Below are 15,924 nucleotides of genomic sequence, written 5' to 3' on the forward strand. Positions count from 1 at the left end.
TTGTTTTTACAAAGCTCTTAACAAATTGTTGAAACGCATATTCCCCCACCAAAAGTTCCAAAATGTACTTCTAAACTAAATCATGAATGCATAAAAGCATGAATGCATAAACAATCATATTAGCTCAAACAAAAACTTACAGCCTTATGTTGGCCTTAACGGGAGCAGTTGGATTCAGTAGTTAGATGAGTTATGTCGTCTTCACAGTTGCCACTAAAGGGCAGTGTATCCACCCAAATCAATCGAACTAAATGCAAAAACTTTCAAAACAAACCATTACAACGCCATTCTAATCAAACAAATCATCGAAGCGGCAAAATTTGATTCAAAGCTTTTTTCTATCGAGTTAATCGATTAATCGTTGCAGCACTACAGTAAATACCTGACACAGCTTTAAAAGGATTAAAAAAAAAAAAAAAAAAAAGGCCAGTTAGTTTTTAACCTCTGAAGTCAAATGTAACATCAATGTGAACTACAGTGGTATGAAAAAGTATCTGAACCTTTTGGAGTTTCTCACATTTCTGCACAAAATCACCATCAAATGTGATCTGATCTTAGTCAAAATCACACAGATGAAAAAAAGTCTGCTTTAACTACAACCACCCAATCACTTATAGGTTTTCATATTTTAATAGGGATAGTATGCAAGTAATGACAGAAAGGGGCAAATAAGTAAGTGAACCATCACATTTAATATTTTGTGGGTGGTTTTATTTAAAGCAGACAGTTTTTTTTCCATCTGTGTGATTTTAACAAAGATCAGATCACATTTTATGGGGATTTTATGCAGAAATGTGAGAAACTCCAAAAGGTTCAGATACTTTTTCATACCACAGTTAAAAATTTGAACTCTAATTTTACGTTTTGGCATTCACAACATCAAGGAACACCAAGATGTCATATCAAGATGCAGTTAGTGACATTCCTAGGCCATCCAACCCCCATAGGCCATCAAACACCCCCGCCCCAGACACTGGGCAAAGAGCCTACCTCTCATTAGACGTGACAGTGCCCAATATTATATTTTGGTATATGATTATATTTTAAATTTGGGATTTGGGATTTGGGAGCTGCGCCTACGACGACAGTTTAAATACGTGCAATCGAATCGGATGTGTCTGTCCTAACAACAAACATCTAGCGGAAGCTAGCATAATTTAATTTGGAAAAAAAATTCAGGCTCAAGAACTTTACACCATACGAGAATGTGCATGGAGCGTACTACAAACTAACAAACTCCAGATATTTTACACTATTTTGCTTAAACTTAAAACTTTCACTGGCAGTCTGTGCTACCTGTGAAACGACGTCACTGACTAGCAAGTCTGCACTAATTCTTCGGTCCCCACAAAAAAATCATAAGTGCTCGACCGAAGATTTTCGGTGCATTCCTACTTAAATACTCATTTGTCTGTAATGATGTTTTCCTTAATGTCTGACTTCACCATATCGCTGCAGCCTAACTACCTTGATATTTCAAAATTCATATCACCACAAATAATACGGTATGATACGGCACAGCTTTAATAGTAACCTGAGTGCCTGTATTTTAGTTTATTTTTTAATTTTTTTATTGTGTTGTAGGAACGCCGCTTAGCAGCTGTGACTGAGTTGGTGAGACTTTTGAAACCCGGGGGTCGTGCTCTCATATATGTCTGGGCTTTTGAGCAAGAGTACAAGCAGCAGAAGTCCAAGTACCTCAAAGATAACAATCCTAGGAACAACATATGTGATGTAACCAATGAGCCTGAGAGGAAACCCAGTGCCTGTGCCAGAAGAAACCTTGAAGATTACAAGAAAAGACCTGCAGATGATTACACAGTGACTCATGACAAACTGAGTGTTCATATTAATCGGACAGCCTTCGACTCACAGGACCTTCTGGTACCATGGCATCTGAAAGAGGGGAAAGGAAGAAAAAGGGAGGGTGATTTGGGAGAGACAAAAACAAATATAACAAAGTTTTCAACAGATACTTGTCCAGACAACCCTGACTCTAGCGTTCTATCCCACAGTAATGCTGACAGGCAACATGATTCACAGAGGCAGACGAGCCCGGCGCCCGTTTTCCACCGTTATTACCATGTATTCCAGCAGGGAGAATTAGAGCAGTTGTGTGTGCAGGTGAAGGGGATCAAACTGCAGAGTAGCTACCATGACCAGGGCAACTGGTGTGTCATTTTAGAGAAGGACTCTCTAAGTTGAAATCTGTTATTATGGGGCTCTACATTTCCGAAAAAGAATGTAGTTCAAAGGTGCAATATCTTCGAGTATTTTAGTAGACTAGTCCAACTGAATATATGATGGAAGCATAATGTCACTCATTTGAGTGCAGACCTCTCTGCCTATTAGCAATCTATAAAGGTTTTCAAGGGGAAGTTCAGACTTTTTGACATTCGGCTTAATCTTGGAGTTAGCGGAGGGTTAATTAGTCGGTGGAGTTGATTTTTTTTTTAGTGCTCTGGAGTGGCTAAGATAGCGTGAGTCAATGGTCACATCTTAGCATACCAATAAAAAAACAACACACATGGATGAGAATCACCGATGACCAGTGCAACCAATAGTGTTGGCTATGTTTTAAGGATAAAGTTATTAAAACTTAGCATTGCAAGTCAATAATTGTAGTATGAACAGCAAACTTTGTAATCCAGCAACTCTGCAGGGAACAGGCTGCAGAGCGGAGTGATATTTTTTCCACCTGTGTGTTTATGTCTTAGCCAGCAGCATGTAACCACAGTTTATATTGTTTCTCATTCTTCATAGGGAACTTGTGGAAATTTTTCTTTTGCCCATTTCTTCTGTCTGGTTCCACAGCCTTTGAATGCACATTTCAACGTGTTGCCGTTGTTTCGTCAAGACTCAATAGACTGATGCTGCATTCGAGGGTGGTGGGAGGTTGGAGTTTTCCAACCTCCCACCAGGAAAAATATCATTAAAACGCCACTCGAACTGCGAGGCCCTAGTCGCGAAGTCAGGGGTGGGGGAAAGTACCCCAACTTCACGAGTTTCTTCATTCTGATGTCACTCGATAAAATGGCGCTGCCCGTTTAAAAGCGGACCATCAATAGTAAAACAAAAGAAGGCAGTTTACAGTGTGTGCTATTTACCTTAGCTGTCGTTTTTCCTCGACTATTTGATCGCTTACGCTTTGTCGGAATCAGCCATCTTGCTGTTTACATTTGCTTAGAACGCTACGCTGGTACCATCTGAGTGGGATAAGTCAGTCTTCCATCCTTCCTTGAATGCAGCATGTGCACGAGTGGCCGAAGCACTACTCTCTATTGTGGCCGCATTACACATCTAAAAAAAAAAACAGTCCGGCAGAATAAAATGAACTACGGCAGTTTGGTGTGTCATTGTTTTGACCGCATGGATATTTGGAACAGTGGTCTGCATTTTGAATTTACGTATTTGACTAAGATCTGTTGATATCGTTATTTTATTGACATTGCTAAGATGGCAGCATTGACTCGCGCAAACTTAGCCACTCCGCAACCCTGAAACTAACAAATTACTTTTTGTAAGTTATTACTTTTTTAAGTTTGAATGACAGCAAGACTGAAGTCATGGTGTTCAGACCAAATAGCCAGGCCTTCCTGAATGTTGACCTCGGTTCATTGTCTCCATTTCTTAAGAACTGTGTCAAAAATCTAGGGGTCCAATTTGATTCCGATTTTAAATTTGAAAAGCAGATTTCTTGCGTTGTCTGTGACTGTTTTTATGAGCTTCGCCAGATTGCTAAGGTGAAATCTATTGTTTCACGTTCTGATTTGGAGAAGCTGATCCATGCTTTTGTCATAACTCGACTGAATTATGGTAATTCTTTGTGTGCAGGCGTCGGTCAGGCTGCACTGGCCCGTCAACAACTTGTGCAAAACTCTGCTGCTCGACTCCTAACTAAAACCCGCAGGCGCGAACATATAACCCCGATTTTAGCATCTCTTCACTGGCTCCCAGTACATTACCGAATACATTTTAAGATATTATTATTTGTTTTTAAATGTTTGAATAATCTTGCGCCGCCATATCTGTCAGAACTGCTTCAGCCTTACAGTCCAACCAGAACCCTCAGATCAGATGACCACCTGCTTCTAGAAGTCCCAAGATCAAGGCTGAAGCTTAGGGGTGACCGTGCATTTGCAGTGATGGCACCCAGGCTGTGGAACCAATTACCACTTACTATTAGACAGGCCCCTTCACTTACGGATTTTAAATCACGCCTTAAAACATTGTATTTTTCTTCAGCTTTTAATGTGCAATGACTGTTTGTTTATTTTATTTTTATGTGTTTGTTTTATCTTTGAAAGTTAACTTACTTTGCTGTTTTATGGTATGTAAAGCACTTTGGACTCCTTGGCGGATTTTTTAAATGTGCTATACAAATAAAGTTGATTGATTGATTGATTGACAAACTGTTGAAATCAACTCCACCGACTAATCAAACCGACGTTAACTCGAAGATTAAGCCTAATGTAAAAAATCCCGAACAATTGCTTTAATGTTGCTGTAAAGAGATGCGGTTTGGTCATTCAAGACCAGTGGTTCTTAACCTTCCTAAAGGACCAAGCCCAACAAGTTGCTCATGTGCAGTCACAGAATTCGATGATAAAACAGATTTTTTTTCCTTCAAATTCAAAATTAATATAGCTGAGCTAATATCTAAGCGAATTACCGTTCCAATTCTTATTTTGAAAGTTTATTTTTATAAACCTGTCAGAATTTGATGTTTAATGTATTTATTTTTACGGATAAAGAGATGCCTAAAGCATCTATTTGGCATGTAGTTGGCAGTGGTGGGTAGTAACGGGTTACATCTACTCCGTTACAGTACTTGAATAACTTTTTGAGAAAAATGTACTTATTAGAGTAGTTTTACTACGCAATACTTTTTACTTGTGTAGATTGTTTTAAGAAGAAACGCTACTCAGCTATTTTGGCTACACTAGAGTTACATTTTTTTTTTGTTTATTCTACTTATTGACTTCATATTTTTGCCAGAGATGCCGAAAGTGTCTGTCTCGGTTTTACCTATAAGGGGTCACAACAATAACCACATGACCCTGTTATACCAATCAGAGGTAACAATGTTTTTCTCCACTAGAGGGCGCTTATGCGCTTCGGACGGGGGATGTTTCCAGTGTTGTTCTGGTCTGAATTCGATGATTTTTGTGTCATCTTTTTGGCCTAACATTATCATGTAATTGGTTATAGTACAGTATAAGAATAACAGTTCATACATGTGAAGTTGTGCTGAGAAAAAAAAAAAATTACCTTTGATTAAAAAAATCTGAAAATCTGACATTGTAAGAAGTTACTCTCAATGTTACTCAATACTTGAGTATTCTTTTCAACTAATATGTTTATACTTGAGTAATATTATTTGGAAGTGACGCTAGTCATACGTACTTGAGTAAATTTTTTGGCTACTCTACCCACCTCTGGTAGTTGGCCTGCAGCCATTTCTTAAACACACATGGCCAAGACTTGCCCAATGACCATATCTTTGAACTCTTCATTCATATTTGGAGGGGGAAAAAAAACTTTTATTGTTCTACTTTAAGCCTACTAGTGACGGGATCTGTCGTTCACTTGAGTAAACGAATCCATTCCGGTTCGTTCAGTAAAACGATTCGTTCAAACGAATCGTTCAACGAATCGTTCGCCCCCCTCATCTCCCTCCCCACCCAAATGAATCGTTCGGTTAGTGAACGGGAAGTGACGTTGCCGAACGAATCACCAAAGACCGCTTCGCAGTGTCATTACCCGATCGTGACGGGTGCATCGATTGTGACGGTTTGCTACTGCGCACGCGCAGATCAACGCCATTTTCTCCCGAGGGATGACGGGAGATATAGATTTATGCGTTAGGCTCGGACATTGAGGGTTTTTTATGCGTGTGTGTACGCCGCTATCTTCGAGTAGCATGAAATGCTTGAATATGTCTTAATAGATACTTCGAGTGATCCGAGAAGATGAATGTGGATACCTAGCATCTTCCAAGGTACCTGGTCGACGGAACGCTTCCAACTACTCAAGTGGGCGCCGTAAGATTCGACGAATGGTGCGTGATTTCATTGTTAAAGGTAAGTAAAACTGATGTTATACTGGCAATTTGTGTTATAGGTCTGAAAAGAGGGTCATGAATATATGAGCCTCTACGTTTTTTTAATCCTTTATAGGCCAAGTAACTATTTTTTATGCCATTTAAAAAACGCAGCTCCATAAACTATTTATAAAGATATTGAAATCATTGAAAAAAAGAGGCACTTTTTCTATTTTTGTTTTTTAAGTAGAAAATGAGAAAGATATGAGATGTTATAATAAAAATAAGTGAAACTGTTGTGAATGTCAGGTGGGAGAAGGTCCAGAGCTGAGTTTTATTTATTTATTATTATTGATCTCTGTCAGGTGGTGGTCATTTTAATCTACTGAATTTTAAGAATCTCTTTGCTTTTTTAATTTTCGTCCAACAGATAAAAGACCCCCCAATGAAATATATGCGCCTGGTCATCAAGTCAAAGGGGAAGCAGACTATCCTCATGGAGTGTCAAAATAACTCTGGGAACTAGAGCGGCGTCGAGGCCATTTCTAGCTTCTATTGGCCAACAATGATTCAGGACATCAATGAATGGGTAAATGCCTTAATTGAGCAACTAAGTTAAATCAGAAGCGTTACATGAAATTTATTTCATCTAAAGTAATGATTTATATTGAAGCACAAATGGATTGTTTTCACTTCTCAACAGACATTACGATATTAGACCATCCTCCTTTTCAGAATTGTAGAAATATTGTAAATAATTTTTTTTTTTTTTTTTCTGAAAAATTATCAAATATTGTCACATTTTTAAAGCCTTTTTGGTGGTCTGTTTTTCATTTTGTGACACTTATGTCAAAGAACATTGGGAGGTATTGGGCATGGATTTATTTGCATTTCTTTTTAAAGGCATGGGCACAGATTTGCCTTCTGGACAGAGAAAGCGTCCCCTCTTCTTCAGGGATCTCTACAGCCTGTCTTCAGGGTTCCAAAGGCAACCCCCTCTATATCTTACTAAACTTCAATCAGACAGGTAAAAGAAAACTACAAGATAATCAATCAATGTTGATAAGGGGAATGGTCATCACTGCAATTGATTGCTTACCTGGTCATAACGTTCACCTGCATGTCATGTGTAAATTATGTCTTCTTTGAAAGGTTGAGGATGACACTGACAGCTGCCTAATCCTGGACATAATTTCCTTTGATCTAAATTGAGGACATAACTGCTATACTAGTAATTATAATTAGAGACAGGGCCCAATGAGGCAGTATTGCGCAGGGAGTTTAGTAATTGTCATGAGAAGCCAATTACATTTTAAACGTTTGTTTTTTAATAAATTTGATACTTTTTCATTGTCGGCTCACCTATATTACAGTTGCCAGAAGTATTGACTGCCAACATACATGAAAAAGTTGTCCTTCGGGAAGGTGACCGTGCTATATGCACATTGGCGCTTGTGTGGTCCAGAATCAGAGACCTTGGTTCTCCAGACTCCTTCAGAAGACGGCCACATTTTAAATGGCTTAACAGTAAGTACTTCAGTAAAATGCAATGACATGTACTTTTTTTGTGCTGTTGTCACATTTGTCTACAAGCTATTTATGTAAATGTGATTTTTTTTTATCCCACAGGTGTCTGGACATGGAGCAGGTTCTGTGCAGAATTCAGGAGAGAGTATTACAACATGTACACCATTGAGATCTGCCATGGGTATGGGGAGCAGTTCAAACAATCCCCACGAGGTGAGTTGCACTGTGTAAGCTTATCTTGGTGTCATTAGAGACACTTAATATCTCAACAAAGCATAGACATGGTGGAAAAGCCACAGTGCTTGGAAACGGTATTTCTCAGTGTTTTTATGTTCTTTTATAGGATTTGTTGGAGAGGAGAAAAGGGGTAAAGTAACGGCGTTTTACTGCGAGGAGGAAACACCTACAGGATACTGCAGTTGTTCCTGCTGTCCAATGCATTAAACTTTAATGTTTTTGTTTGAGTTTGTTCTACACATGCACATTAAAACTGTTTCAGCTTAAGGCATTTTGTTTTCTTCAATCTACGGCATAATCATTGGATGCTTTCCTATGAAACTTTTTTTTTCCCCCTAAATTTAATACAGCAATAAATGTCACCTTACAGCTTTTATTTGTTTATTCACCTTCTCTACTGTTTATCCTCAAGAGTATTTCTAATTATATTTATGCATTTGTAGGTTTGTATTATGTATTTTGGACTAAAGAATGACTGCCACATAGTTTTCAGTGTTGTCATAAATTTTCTGTTGTTCTTCCCTAAAGCTGTCAGACTGTTGAACTCTTGCCATGCTCCGTAGACCCCCAATATTACTGGACTACTATGATCATGTCTATATACCTCACTAACATCTTAGCCCCTAACAAGCTCAAGTCAGCCAACTGCTAAATTGTTTTAGTAGTTACATATTTTTATACTTCTATCCAGCGTTTTTGTCTTTCTTGCTTGTTATTTTTGTATGCACCTTACAATTTTGCTCTTTTATACTCACTCTGCATTTATATTTGCTTTTAAAACGGGACCTGAGTTCTAATTTCTCACCATTAACATGTAAATGTGAACTGATGAGACAATAAAAATCCTTGAATCCTTATAAAATGGTCGAAATATTACAACAATAAATTTGACAGTGATAATGTTTTGTTTTTTATAATCACAGCAAATTACATGAAACTACGAATATACCAAAATATATACAAAACAAAAACATTTTATTGTTGGATTTAGCTGCAGAATTAAATCAAAGCATGGGCTTTAACAAAATTTTGTATATATACTAAATATAAAAAAGTCAAAATAGAGGCTCTTTTTAATTGTTACTGTTAAGGACTAAACTATACTCACCATATAAATCTAGGACTCTGAAGCCTTCGTACATTATTACAATAACAATTTCTATTTGTAATACCATTGAGAAACGTATGTTATAACAGTCCGTAAGGTTTAAAGTTTTTCTTTTAAATTTAACCAGCGTGAATGGTCTCTGAAGGGGTTACTGGGGGTGAGGGGAGGGGAGGGGAAGACATTTAAGTATGTAAGGGAAGCACTTTTTCAATTCTTTTAAAGAATTATTATTACTATATTGATACACAGATAAGGGTGGAGGCAAACTGTAGATGATGTACATTTTTATACAGTAGATGGCAGTATGCACTAAAATTCGCGATTAATAAAAAAAAAAAAAAAAGAAGAACTTTAACGCGCATGCGCAGATAGCTACCCGCTCGCGACTGTCTCTCACGTGACTGCATCACGTCACTTCCTTCAAAGGCTTTACGCTTATAAACGCAAGAGATTCAGACATAAAAATTCACTATTCTTCGATGTCTTTAGGTTGATTAATATTTTTTTATGTCAGAATCTACCACATAAATCACTCTTGCGGCATCGTGACTCAAGTGGGGGCGGTGCTCTACGCGCATGCGCAGAACCAATCGCGGCTTGCCTAAGATTTATTCATGATTAAATAAAGTCTTAAGGTTTTCTTTTTGTGTACACATGAATTGCTTGGATCAGGGTGTACCTCAGATGCCCTACCGATTAAAAAAAATACATTTTAAATGTATTTCGATCATTGAGTCTCTCACATATATGTCTATATCTCCCGTCATCGCTCGGGAGAAAATGGCGTCGATCTGGGCGTGCGCAGTAGCAACCGTCACAATCGATGCACCCGTCACGATCGGGTAATGACACGCAGTATAACTGAACGGGAAGTGACATTGCTTGGTCCCTCCCTCTCTTGCACATTGACCACTCGTCGTAGTTTCAGAAATGAGTGACAGGCGATATCATTCTGCTCTCAGAGACAGCCTCGTCTCCCTCCCGCTGCTGCAAAAGCGAGGGAGAACTTCCGCGTCGTCTGTCCTAGTTCTATGGGCTCAAAGTCATGGCTCGTGCTTGCATTTCGAATTAGGACACGGTTAAACATTTTCCTTTTGAGGGGGAAGTCGGGGTTTGGGGTCGGGGGCGCACTGACTTTCTTTAGCATGATCTTGCTCACATATACAATGCTGCTGCTAACAGCCAACGCGGCATGCCTGCTGTCACGAAAATAAAAATAAATCGAAAGTTTAATTTCTAATTATGGAACGGCCAACACATCATATTAACCTCTCGCTCTGTTGTATTTTTGTTTTTTATTATTAAGATGATCGTTTTGAATTTTTGCACTGGTATTAATAAATAAAATAATCCGGTCAGCTCCCCTGTCGTCCCCGCATCTCAGATCGTCAAATGCTGACGAGAAATAATTGTTTGCTTTATGATTTCGCCTTTCTACTCTCATTAGTCTGTTAAGAAAAATGTAGACATATTGCGACATCTCCCGTGTCCGCGCGCTTTGTTTTTGGGGCGGTTGAGTAGCACATGATGGACGGATTGACATAATTTGTCAAACCAACCGACACCCTCTGACACGAAAAAAAAAAAAAACACTCGGAAAAAATTGACATGTATATACAGTTTCATTGCAAATCAGTATTATGGTGATCATACTAAATATTATTTTTTTTCTGTGCACATATGAGGTACATATCGCTGCCATGAAGCCTCCATATAGTGACAGTTCTCTGCCCGCTTCACTGCCGTCACGCGACCGCAGCTCAGGTTTTGCTTGCCTCGCAGCTACGCGTGTTTTAAATTACTGTAAATTTGATAGTATATCGTCATAGGCACAGTCCCGAGTCTGTTGAGAAAAGTAGAACACTAAACCATGCTCGCTAGATTTGTGTGGTGTTTTTGTCTTTTTGAGCAGCATTTGATAGGCTCCACGTTAACAAATATGTGACAAAGTCGTTTCCTTTCATTTTATGACTCGTTCACCGCATAGTCATTACTGGAAAGTCAAGTTAGCAGCAAGCTAGATCATAGTGTTGTATCGGTCGCGAACGATTCGTTCTTTTTGAACGAATTGTTTGGGTGAACGAGACCGAACTAATCACCATCTGCACTGATTCGTTCTATGAAGTTGGTGGCGCTTGTTCGCTGCGTGGGAGGGCGTTGAGCAAGCGGCAGCGTCTTCTGACATCGCACACGACCAATCAGACGCCAGCCTCATCGCGGGCAGGGGAGGGAGCGGAAACAGAATCATGGCGTATGTCACTCATTTCCACGTGTGGCCAATAAGCAGCCAGCGTGCAGGCAGGGGAGAAAGACTGAGTTTTGTCACTTCCCGTTCAGTGATTCGGTCCTCCGGTTCCTGACTTAGCTTGCTGCTAACTTGACTTTCCAGTAATGACTATGCGGTGAACGAGTCATAAAATGAAAGGAAACGACTTTGTCACATATTTGTTAACGTGGAGCCTATCAAATGCTGCTCAAAAAGACAAAAACACCACACAAATCTAGCGAGCATGGTTTAGTGTTCTACTTTTCTCAACAGACTCGGGACTGTGCCTATGACGATATACTATCAAATTTACAGTAATTTAAAACACGCGTAGCTACGAGGCAAGCAAAACCTGAGCTGCGGTCGCGTGACGGCAGTGAAGCGGGCAGAGAACTGTCACTATATGGAGGCTTCATGACAGCGATATGTACCTCATATGTGCACAGAAAAAAAATAATATTTAGTATGATCACCATAATACTGATTTGCAATGAAACTGTATATACATGTCAATTTTTTCCGAGTGTTTTTTTTTTTTTTCGTGTCAGAGGGTGTCGGTTGGTTTGACAAATTATGTCAATCCGTCCATCATGTGCTACTCAAGCGCCCCAAAAACAAAGCGCGCGGACACGGGAGATGTCGCAATATGTCTACATTTTTCTTAACAGACTAATGAGAGTAGAAAGGCGAAATCATAAAGCAAACAATTATTTCTCGTCAGCATTTGACGATCTGAGATGCGGGGACGACAGGGGAGCTGACCGGATTATTTTATTTATTAATACCAGTGCAAAAATTCAAAACGATCATCTTAATAATAAAAAACAAAAATACAACAGAGCGAGGGGTTAATATGATGTGTTGGCCGTTCCATAATTAGAAATTAAACTTTCGATTTATTTTTATTTTCGTGACAGCAAGCATGCCGCGTTGGCTGTTAGCAGCAGCATTGTATATGTGAGCAAGATCATGCTAAAGAAAGTCCGTGCGCCCCCGACCCCAAACCCCGACTTCCCCCTCAAAAGGAAAATGTTTAACCGTGTCCTAATTCGAAATGCAAGCACGAGCTATGACTTTGAGCCCATAGAACTAGGACAGACAACGCGGAAGTTCTCCCTCGCTTTTGCAGCAGCGGGAGGGAGACGAGGCTGTCTCTGAGAGCAGAATGATATCGCCTGTCACTCATTTCTGAAACTACGACGAGTGGTCAATGTGCAAGAGAGGGAGGGACCAAGCAATGTCACTTCCCGTTCAGTTATACTGCGAAGCGGTCTTTGGTGATTCGTTCGGCAACGTCACTTCCCGTTCACTAACCGAACGATTCATTTGGGTGGGTAGGGAGATGAGGGGGGCGAACGATTCGTTGAACGATTCGTTTGAACGAATCGTTTTACTGAACGAACCGGAATGGATTCGTTTACTCAAGTGAACGACAGATCCCGTCACTACTAGGTCAGGAACCGGAGGACCGAATCACTGAACGGGAAGTGACAAAACTCAGTCTTTCCCCCCTGCCTGCACGCTGGCTGCTTATTGGCCACACGTGGAAATGAGTGACATACGCCATGATTCTGTTTCCGCTCCCTCCCCTGCCCGCGATGAGGCTGGCGTCTGATTGGTCGTGTGCGATGTCAGAAGACGCTGCCGCTTGCTCAACGCCCTCCCACGCAGCGAACAAGCGCCACCAACTTCATAGAACGAATCAGTGCAGATGGTGATTAGTTCGGTCTCGTTCACCCAAACAATTCGTTCAAAAAGAACGAATCGTTCCCGACCGATACAACACTAAAGCCTACATCACATAGTATTTTCAATTGTTCAATTTCAATTCATTGTGAGCCAACCGTCCACTGAGCAAAAGTTTCTTCTCTTTTCAGATAGAGAATAGCAATTGAAAGAAATGCAATAAAGTATGTATATTGGGGGCAAACCTCGTGTAAAACGCCACCTTGCCAAGATTTTGTAAGCACACGAAAATAGGGATATGCGTGTCCTTCGCTGAACCCCTTGGACTTACCGAACCCTCAGGGTTTAATTGAACCAAGGTTGAGAACCACTTTTCTAGTTCAAAATTAAATTTATTGTAGGGAAACCTGAAGTACACAATGAAATGGAATCAATTCAACATACAGTGGAATGAAAAAGTGAACTTTTGGAACTTCTCACATTTCTGCATAAAATCACCATCAAATGTGATCTGATCTGTCAAAATCACAAAGATGAAAAAATAGTGTCTGCTTTAACTAAAACCACCCAATCATTTATAGGTTTCCAAATTTTAATGACGATCGTATGCAAATAATGACAGAGGGGGGGGGGGGTATAAGAAAGTGAACAATCACATTTAATGTTTTGTGGCCCCCCTTTGGCAGCAATAACTTCAACCACAGGCTTCCTGTAGCTGCAGATCAGTCTGGCCCATTGTTCTCTACAAAACTGCTGCAGTTCAGTCAAATTCCTGGGATGTCTGGCATGAATCGCTGTCTTAAGGTCGTGCCACAGCGTCTCAATGGGGTTCAAGTCTGGACTTTGACACTCCAGAACGTGTATTTTCTTCTGGAACCATTGTAAAGAATATATATATATATATATATATATATATATATATATATATATATATATATATATATATATATATATATATATATATATATATATATATATATATTTTTTTTTTTTACCTCTGAGTATTCTGCGCTGAACTCCATCTTTGGTGGACAGCCACTCCTTGGGAGAGAAGCAACAGTGCCAAACTGTCTCCATTTGTTTTCTAGACAACTTTTCTGACTGTCGATTCATGAACATCCAGACTTTTAGAGATGGTTTTGTATCTTTTCCCAGCTTTATACTAATCAACAATCCTTGATCGCAGGTCTTCAGACAGCTCTTTTGACCGAGCCATGATGCACATCAGACAATGCTTCTCATCAAGACAATTCTTACCCGGTGTGTGTTTTATGGTGGGCAGGGCAGCTTTAAACCACTCATCAGTGACTGGGCACACACCTGACCTAAATTGTTTGGTAAAAAATTGGTTTCCATTGCTCTTCAAGTCCCCTTAGGCAGAGGGTTCACTTACTTATTTTCCCCTTTGGTCATTGTTTGCATGCTATCCTCATCAAAATAGGAAAACCTATAAATGTTTGGGTGGTTATAGGTAAAGCAGACATTTTTTTTTTTCATCTGTGTGATTTTGGCGATTTTGGCGGTACGGTCGCTGAGTGGCTAGCACGTCCGCCTCACAGTTCTGAGATCAAGGGTTCAATCCCGGGCTTCGGCCTGCCTGTGTGGAGTTTGCATGTTTTCCCCTTGCCTGCGTGGGTTTTCTCCGGTTTCCTCCCACATCCCCAAAACATGCATGGTAGGCTGATTGAACACTCTAAATCAGACATGTCCAAAGTCCGGCCCGGGGGCCAAATGCGGCCCGTGGTCAAATTTCATCCGGCCCCCAGCCTCTGTCATAAAATCAATAACGTCTGGCTCGCACACAGACTTAATAAATTGGTCAGCAGTACTGCTACTAGCATATGAAGTAGCTTACACACTAAATGCTGCTCCTCATTTACCCACTAAAAAGCAACATTACTCTAAGCAACATTACCCCGTGTGACCTTTTACTCACAATTTCCTAAAATGGCGACAATCAACAAAAAAAAGTTGACTGTGACGGCCGACGTTTCAAGGATAGGTGGAAATTGGACTTTTTCTTCACTAAAATACGCAACAACTGTGTTTGCCTCATTTGCAAAGAGACAGTTGCTGTTTTTAAAGCGTTCAATGTATGGCGATTTTACCAAACAAGACCCGCTGACATGTATTACAAGATTTCAGGGAAGATACGTAGCGAGAAATTGAAGCAACTTGAAGCTAGTTTAATGTTACAGCAGCAGTGTTTCACAAGAGCCCGAGAGTCGAAAGCTTAGCCACAAAGGCTAGTTGCGAGATTGTTGAAATTATTAATTAAAAAAAAAAAAATAAAGCATATGTGACACACATAATGGCTCGCTAAAATTTGCTTAAATATATTGTTCAACATAAAGGACGTCAGCCAAGGTCGGCCCCCCACATATTTACCACACCAAATCTGGCCCCCTTTGCAAAATGTTTGGACACCCCTGCTCTAAATTGTCCGTAGGTATGAGTGTGTGCATGAATGGTTGTATGTCTCCTTGTGCCCTGCGATTGGCTGGCAACCAGTTCAGGGTGTACCCTGCCTACTGCCCGTAGTTAGCTGGGATAGGCTCCAGATACGCGACCCTTGTGATGAAAGCGGCATGGAAAATGAATGATTTTGACAAAGATCAGATCACATTTGATGGTGATTTTATGCAGAAGTGTGAGAAATTCCAAACGGTTCAGATACTTTTTCATACCACTGTATAGTTCAAAATTTAATTTATAGTAGGGAAACCTGAAATACACAGTAAAATGAAATTAATTCAACATATTATATGGGGTAAATAAATATGTGAGGCATAAATAAATGAAATACTGTGTATGCAGCAGATGCATGGAATAAACAAATTTTGAGAAAAGCAAAAAAAATGTTTTTTTTTTGTCCCTCTAAGTGAACTGCCAAAGCAGTAATCAGATCAATAGGTGGCACGTCTGAACTATGGTCATTTTTAAATCGTCGTGAAGAGTTCAGAAAATTTAGTACAGGTAGTCCCGGGTTGCGACGTACCCGACTTACGTAATTTCGACTTTACGACACCTGAGAGTCCGGCATTTTGTCTCCATTCA

At 39.9% G+C, this 15,924-nt stretch overlaps 1 protein-coding gene and 1 long non-coding RNA gene across 3 annotated transcripts in view; both read left to right on the top strand.

Moving 5' to 3' along the window:
- alkbh8 (alkB homolog 8, tRNA methyltransferase) overlaps positions 1-5,583 on the top strand; it is a 30,241-nt gene extending 24,658 nt beyond the window's left edge. The window contains exon 12 of one of the 2 annotated variants that reach the window (XM_057839555.1): positions 1,585-5,582. In XM_057839555.1, the coding sequence (XP_057695538.1) occupies positions 1,585-2,205 (621 nt within the window). In that variant the 3' untranslated portion in view covers positions 2,206-5,582. Of the gene's footprint in view, positions 1-1,584 lie in introns of both variants that reach the window. The other variant, XM_057839556.1, reaches the window with a different exon arrangement.
- Positions 5,584-5,812: 229 nt separating this feature from the next.
- Positions 5,813-8,074, top strand: LOC130917622 (uncharacterized). The gene is made up of 6 exons (XR_009063501.1): positions 5,813-6,083; positions 6,474-6,632; positions 6,947-7,070; positions 7,417-7,570; positions 7,673-7,783; positions 7,914-8,074. It is a non-coding gene; the product is annotated as an uncharacterized LOC130917622 (long non-coding RNA).
- Positions 8,075-15,924: the final 7,850 nt, after the last annotated feature.

The sequence above is a fragment of the Corythoichthys intestinalis genome, chromosome 6 (genome assembly GCF_030265065.1).
Source record: "Corythoichthys intestinalis isolate RoL2023-P3 chromosome 6, ASM3026506v1, whole genome shotgun sequence".
Taxonomy (NCBI): domain Eukaryota; kingdom Metazoa; phylum Chordata; class Actinopteri; order Syngnathiformes; family Syngnathidae; genus Corythoichthys; species Corythoichthys intestinalis.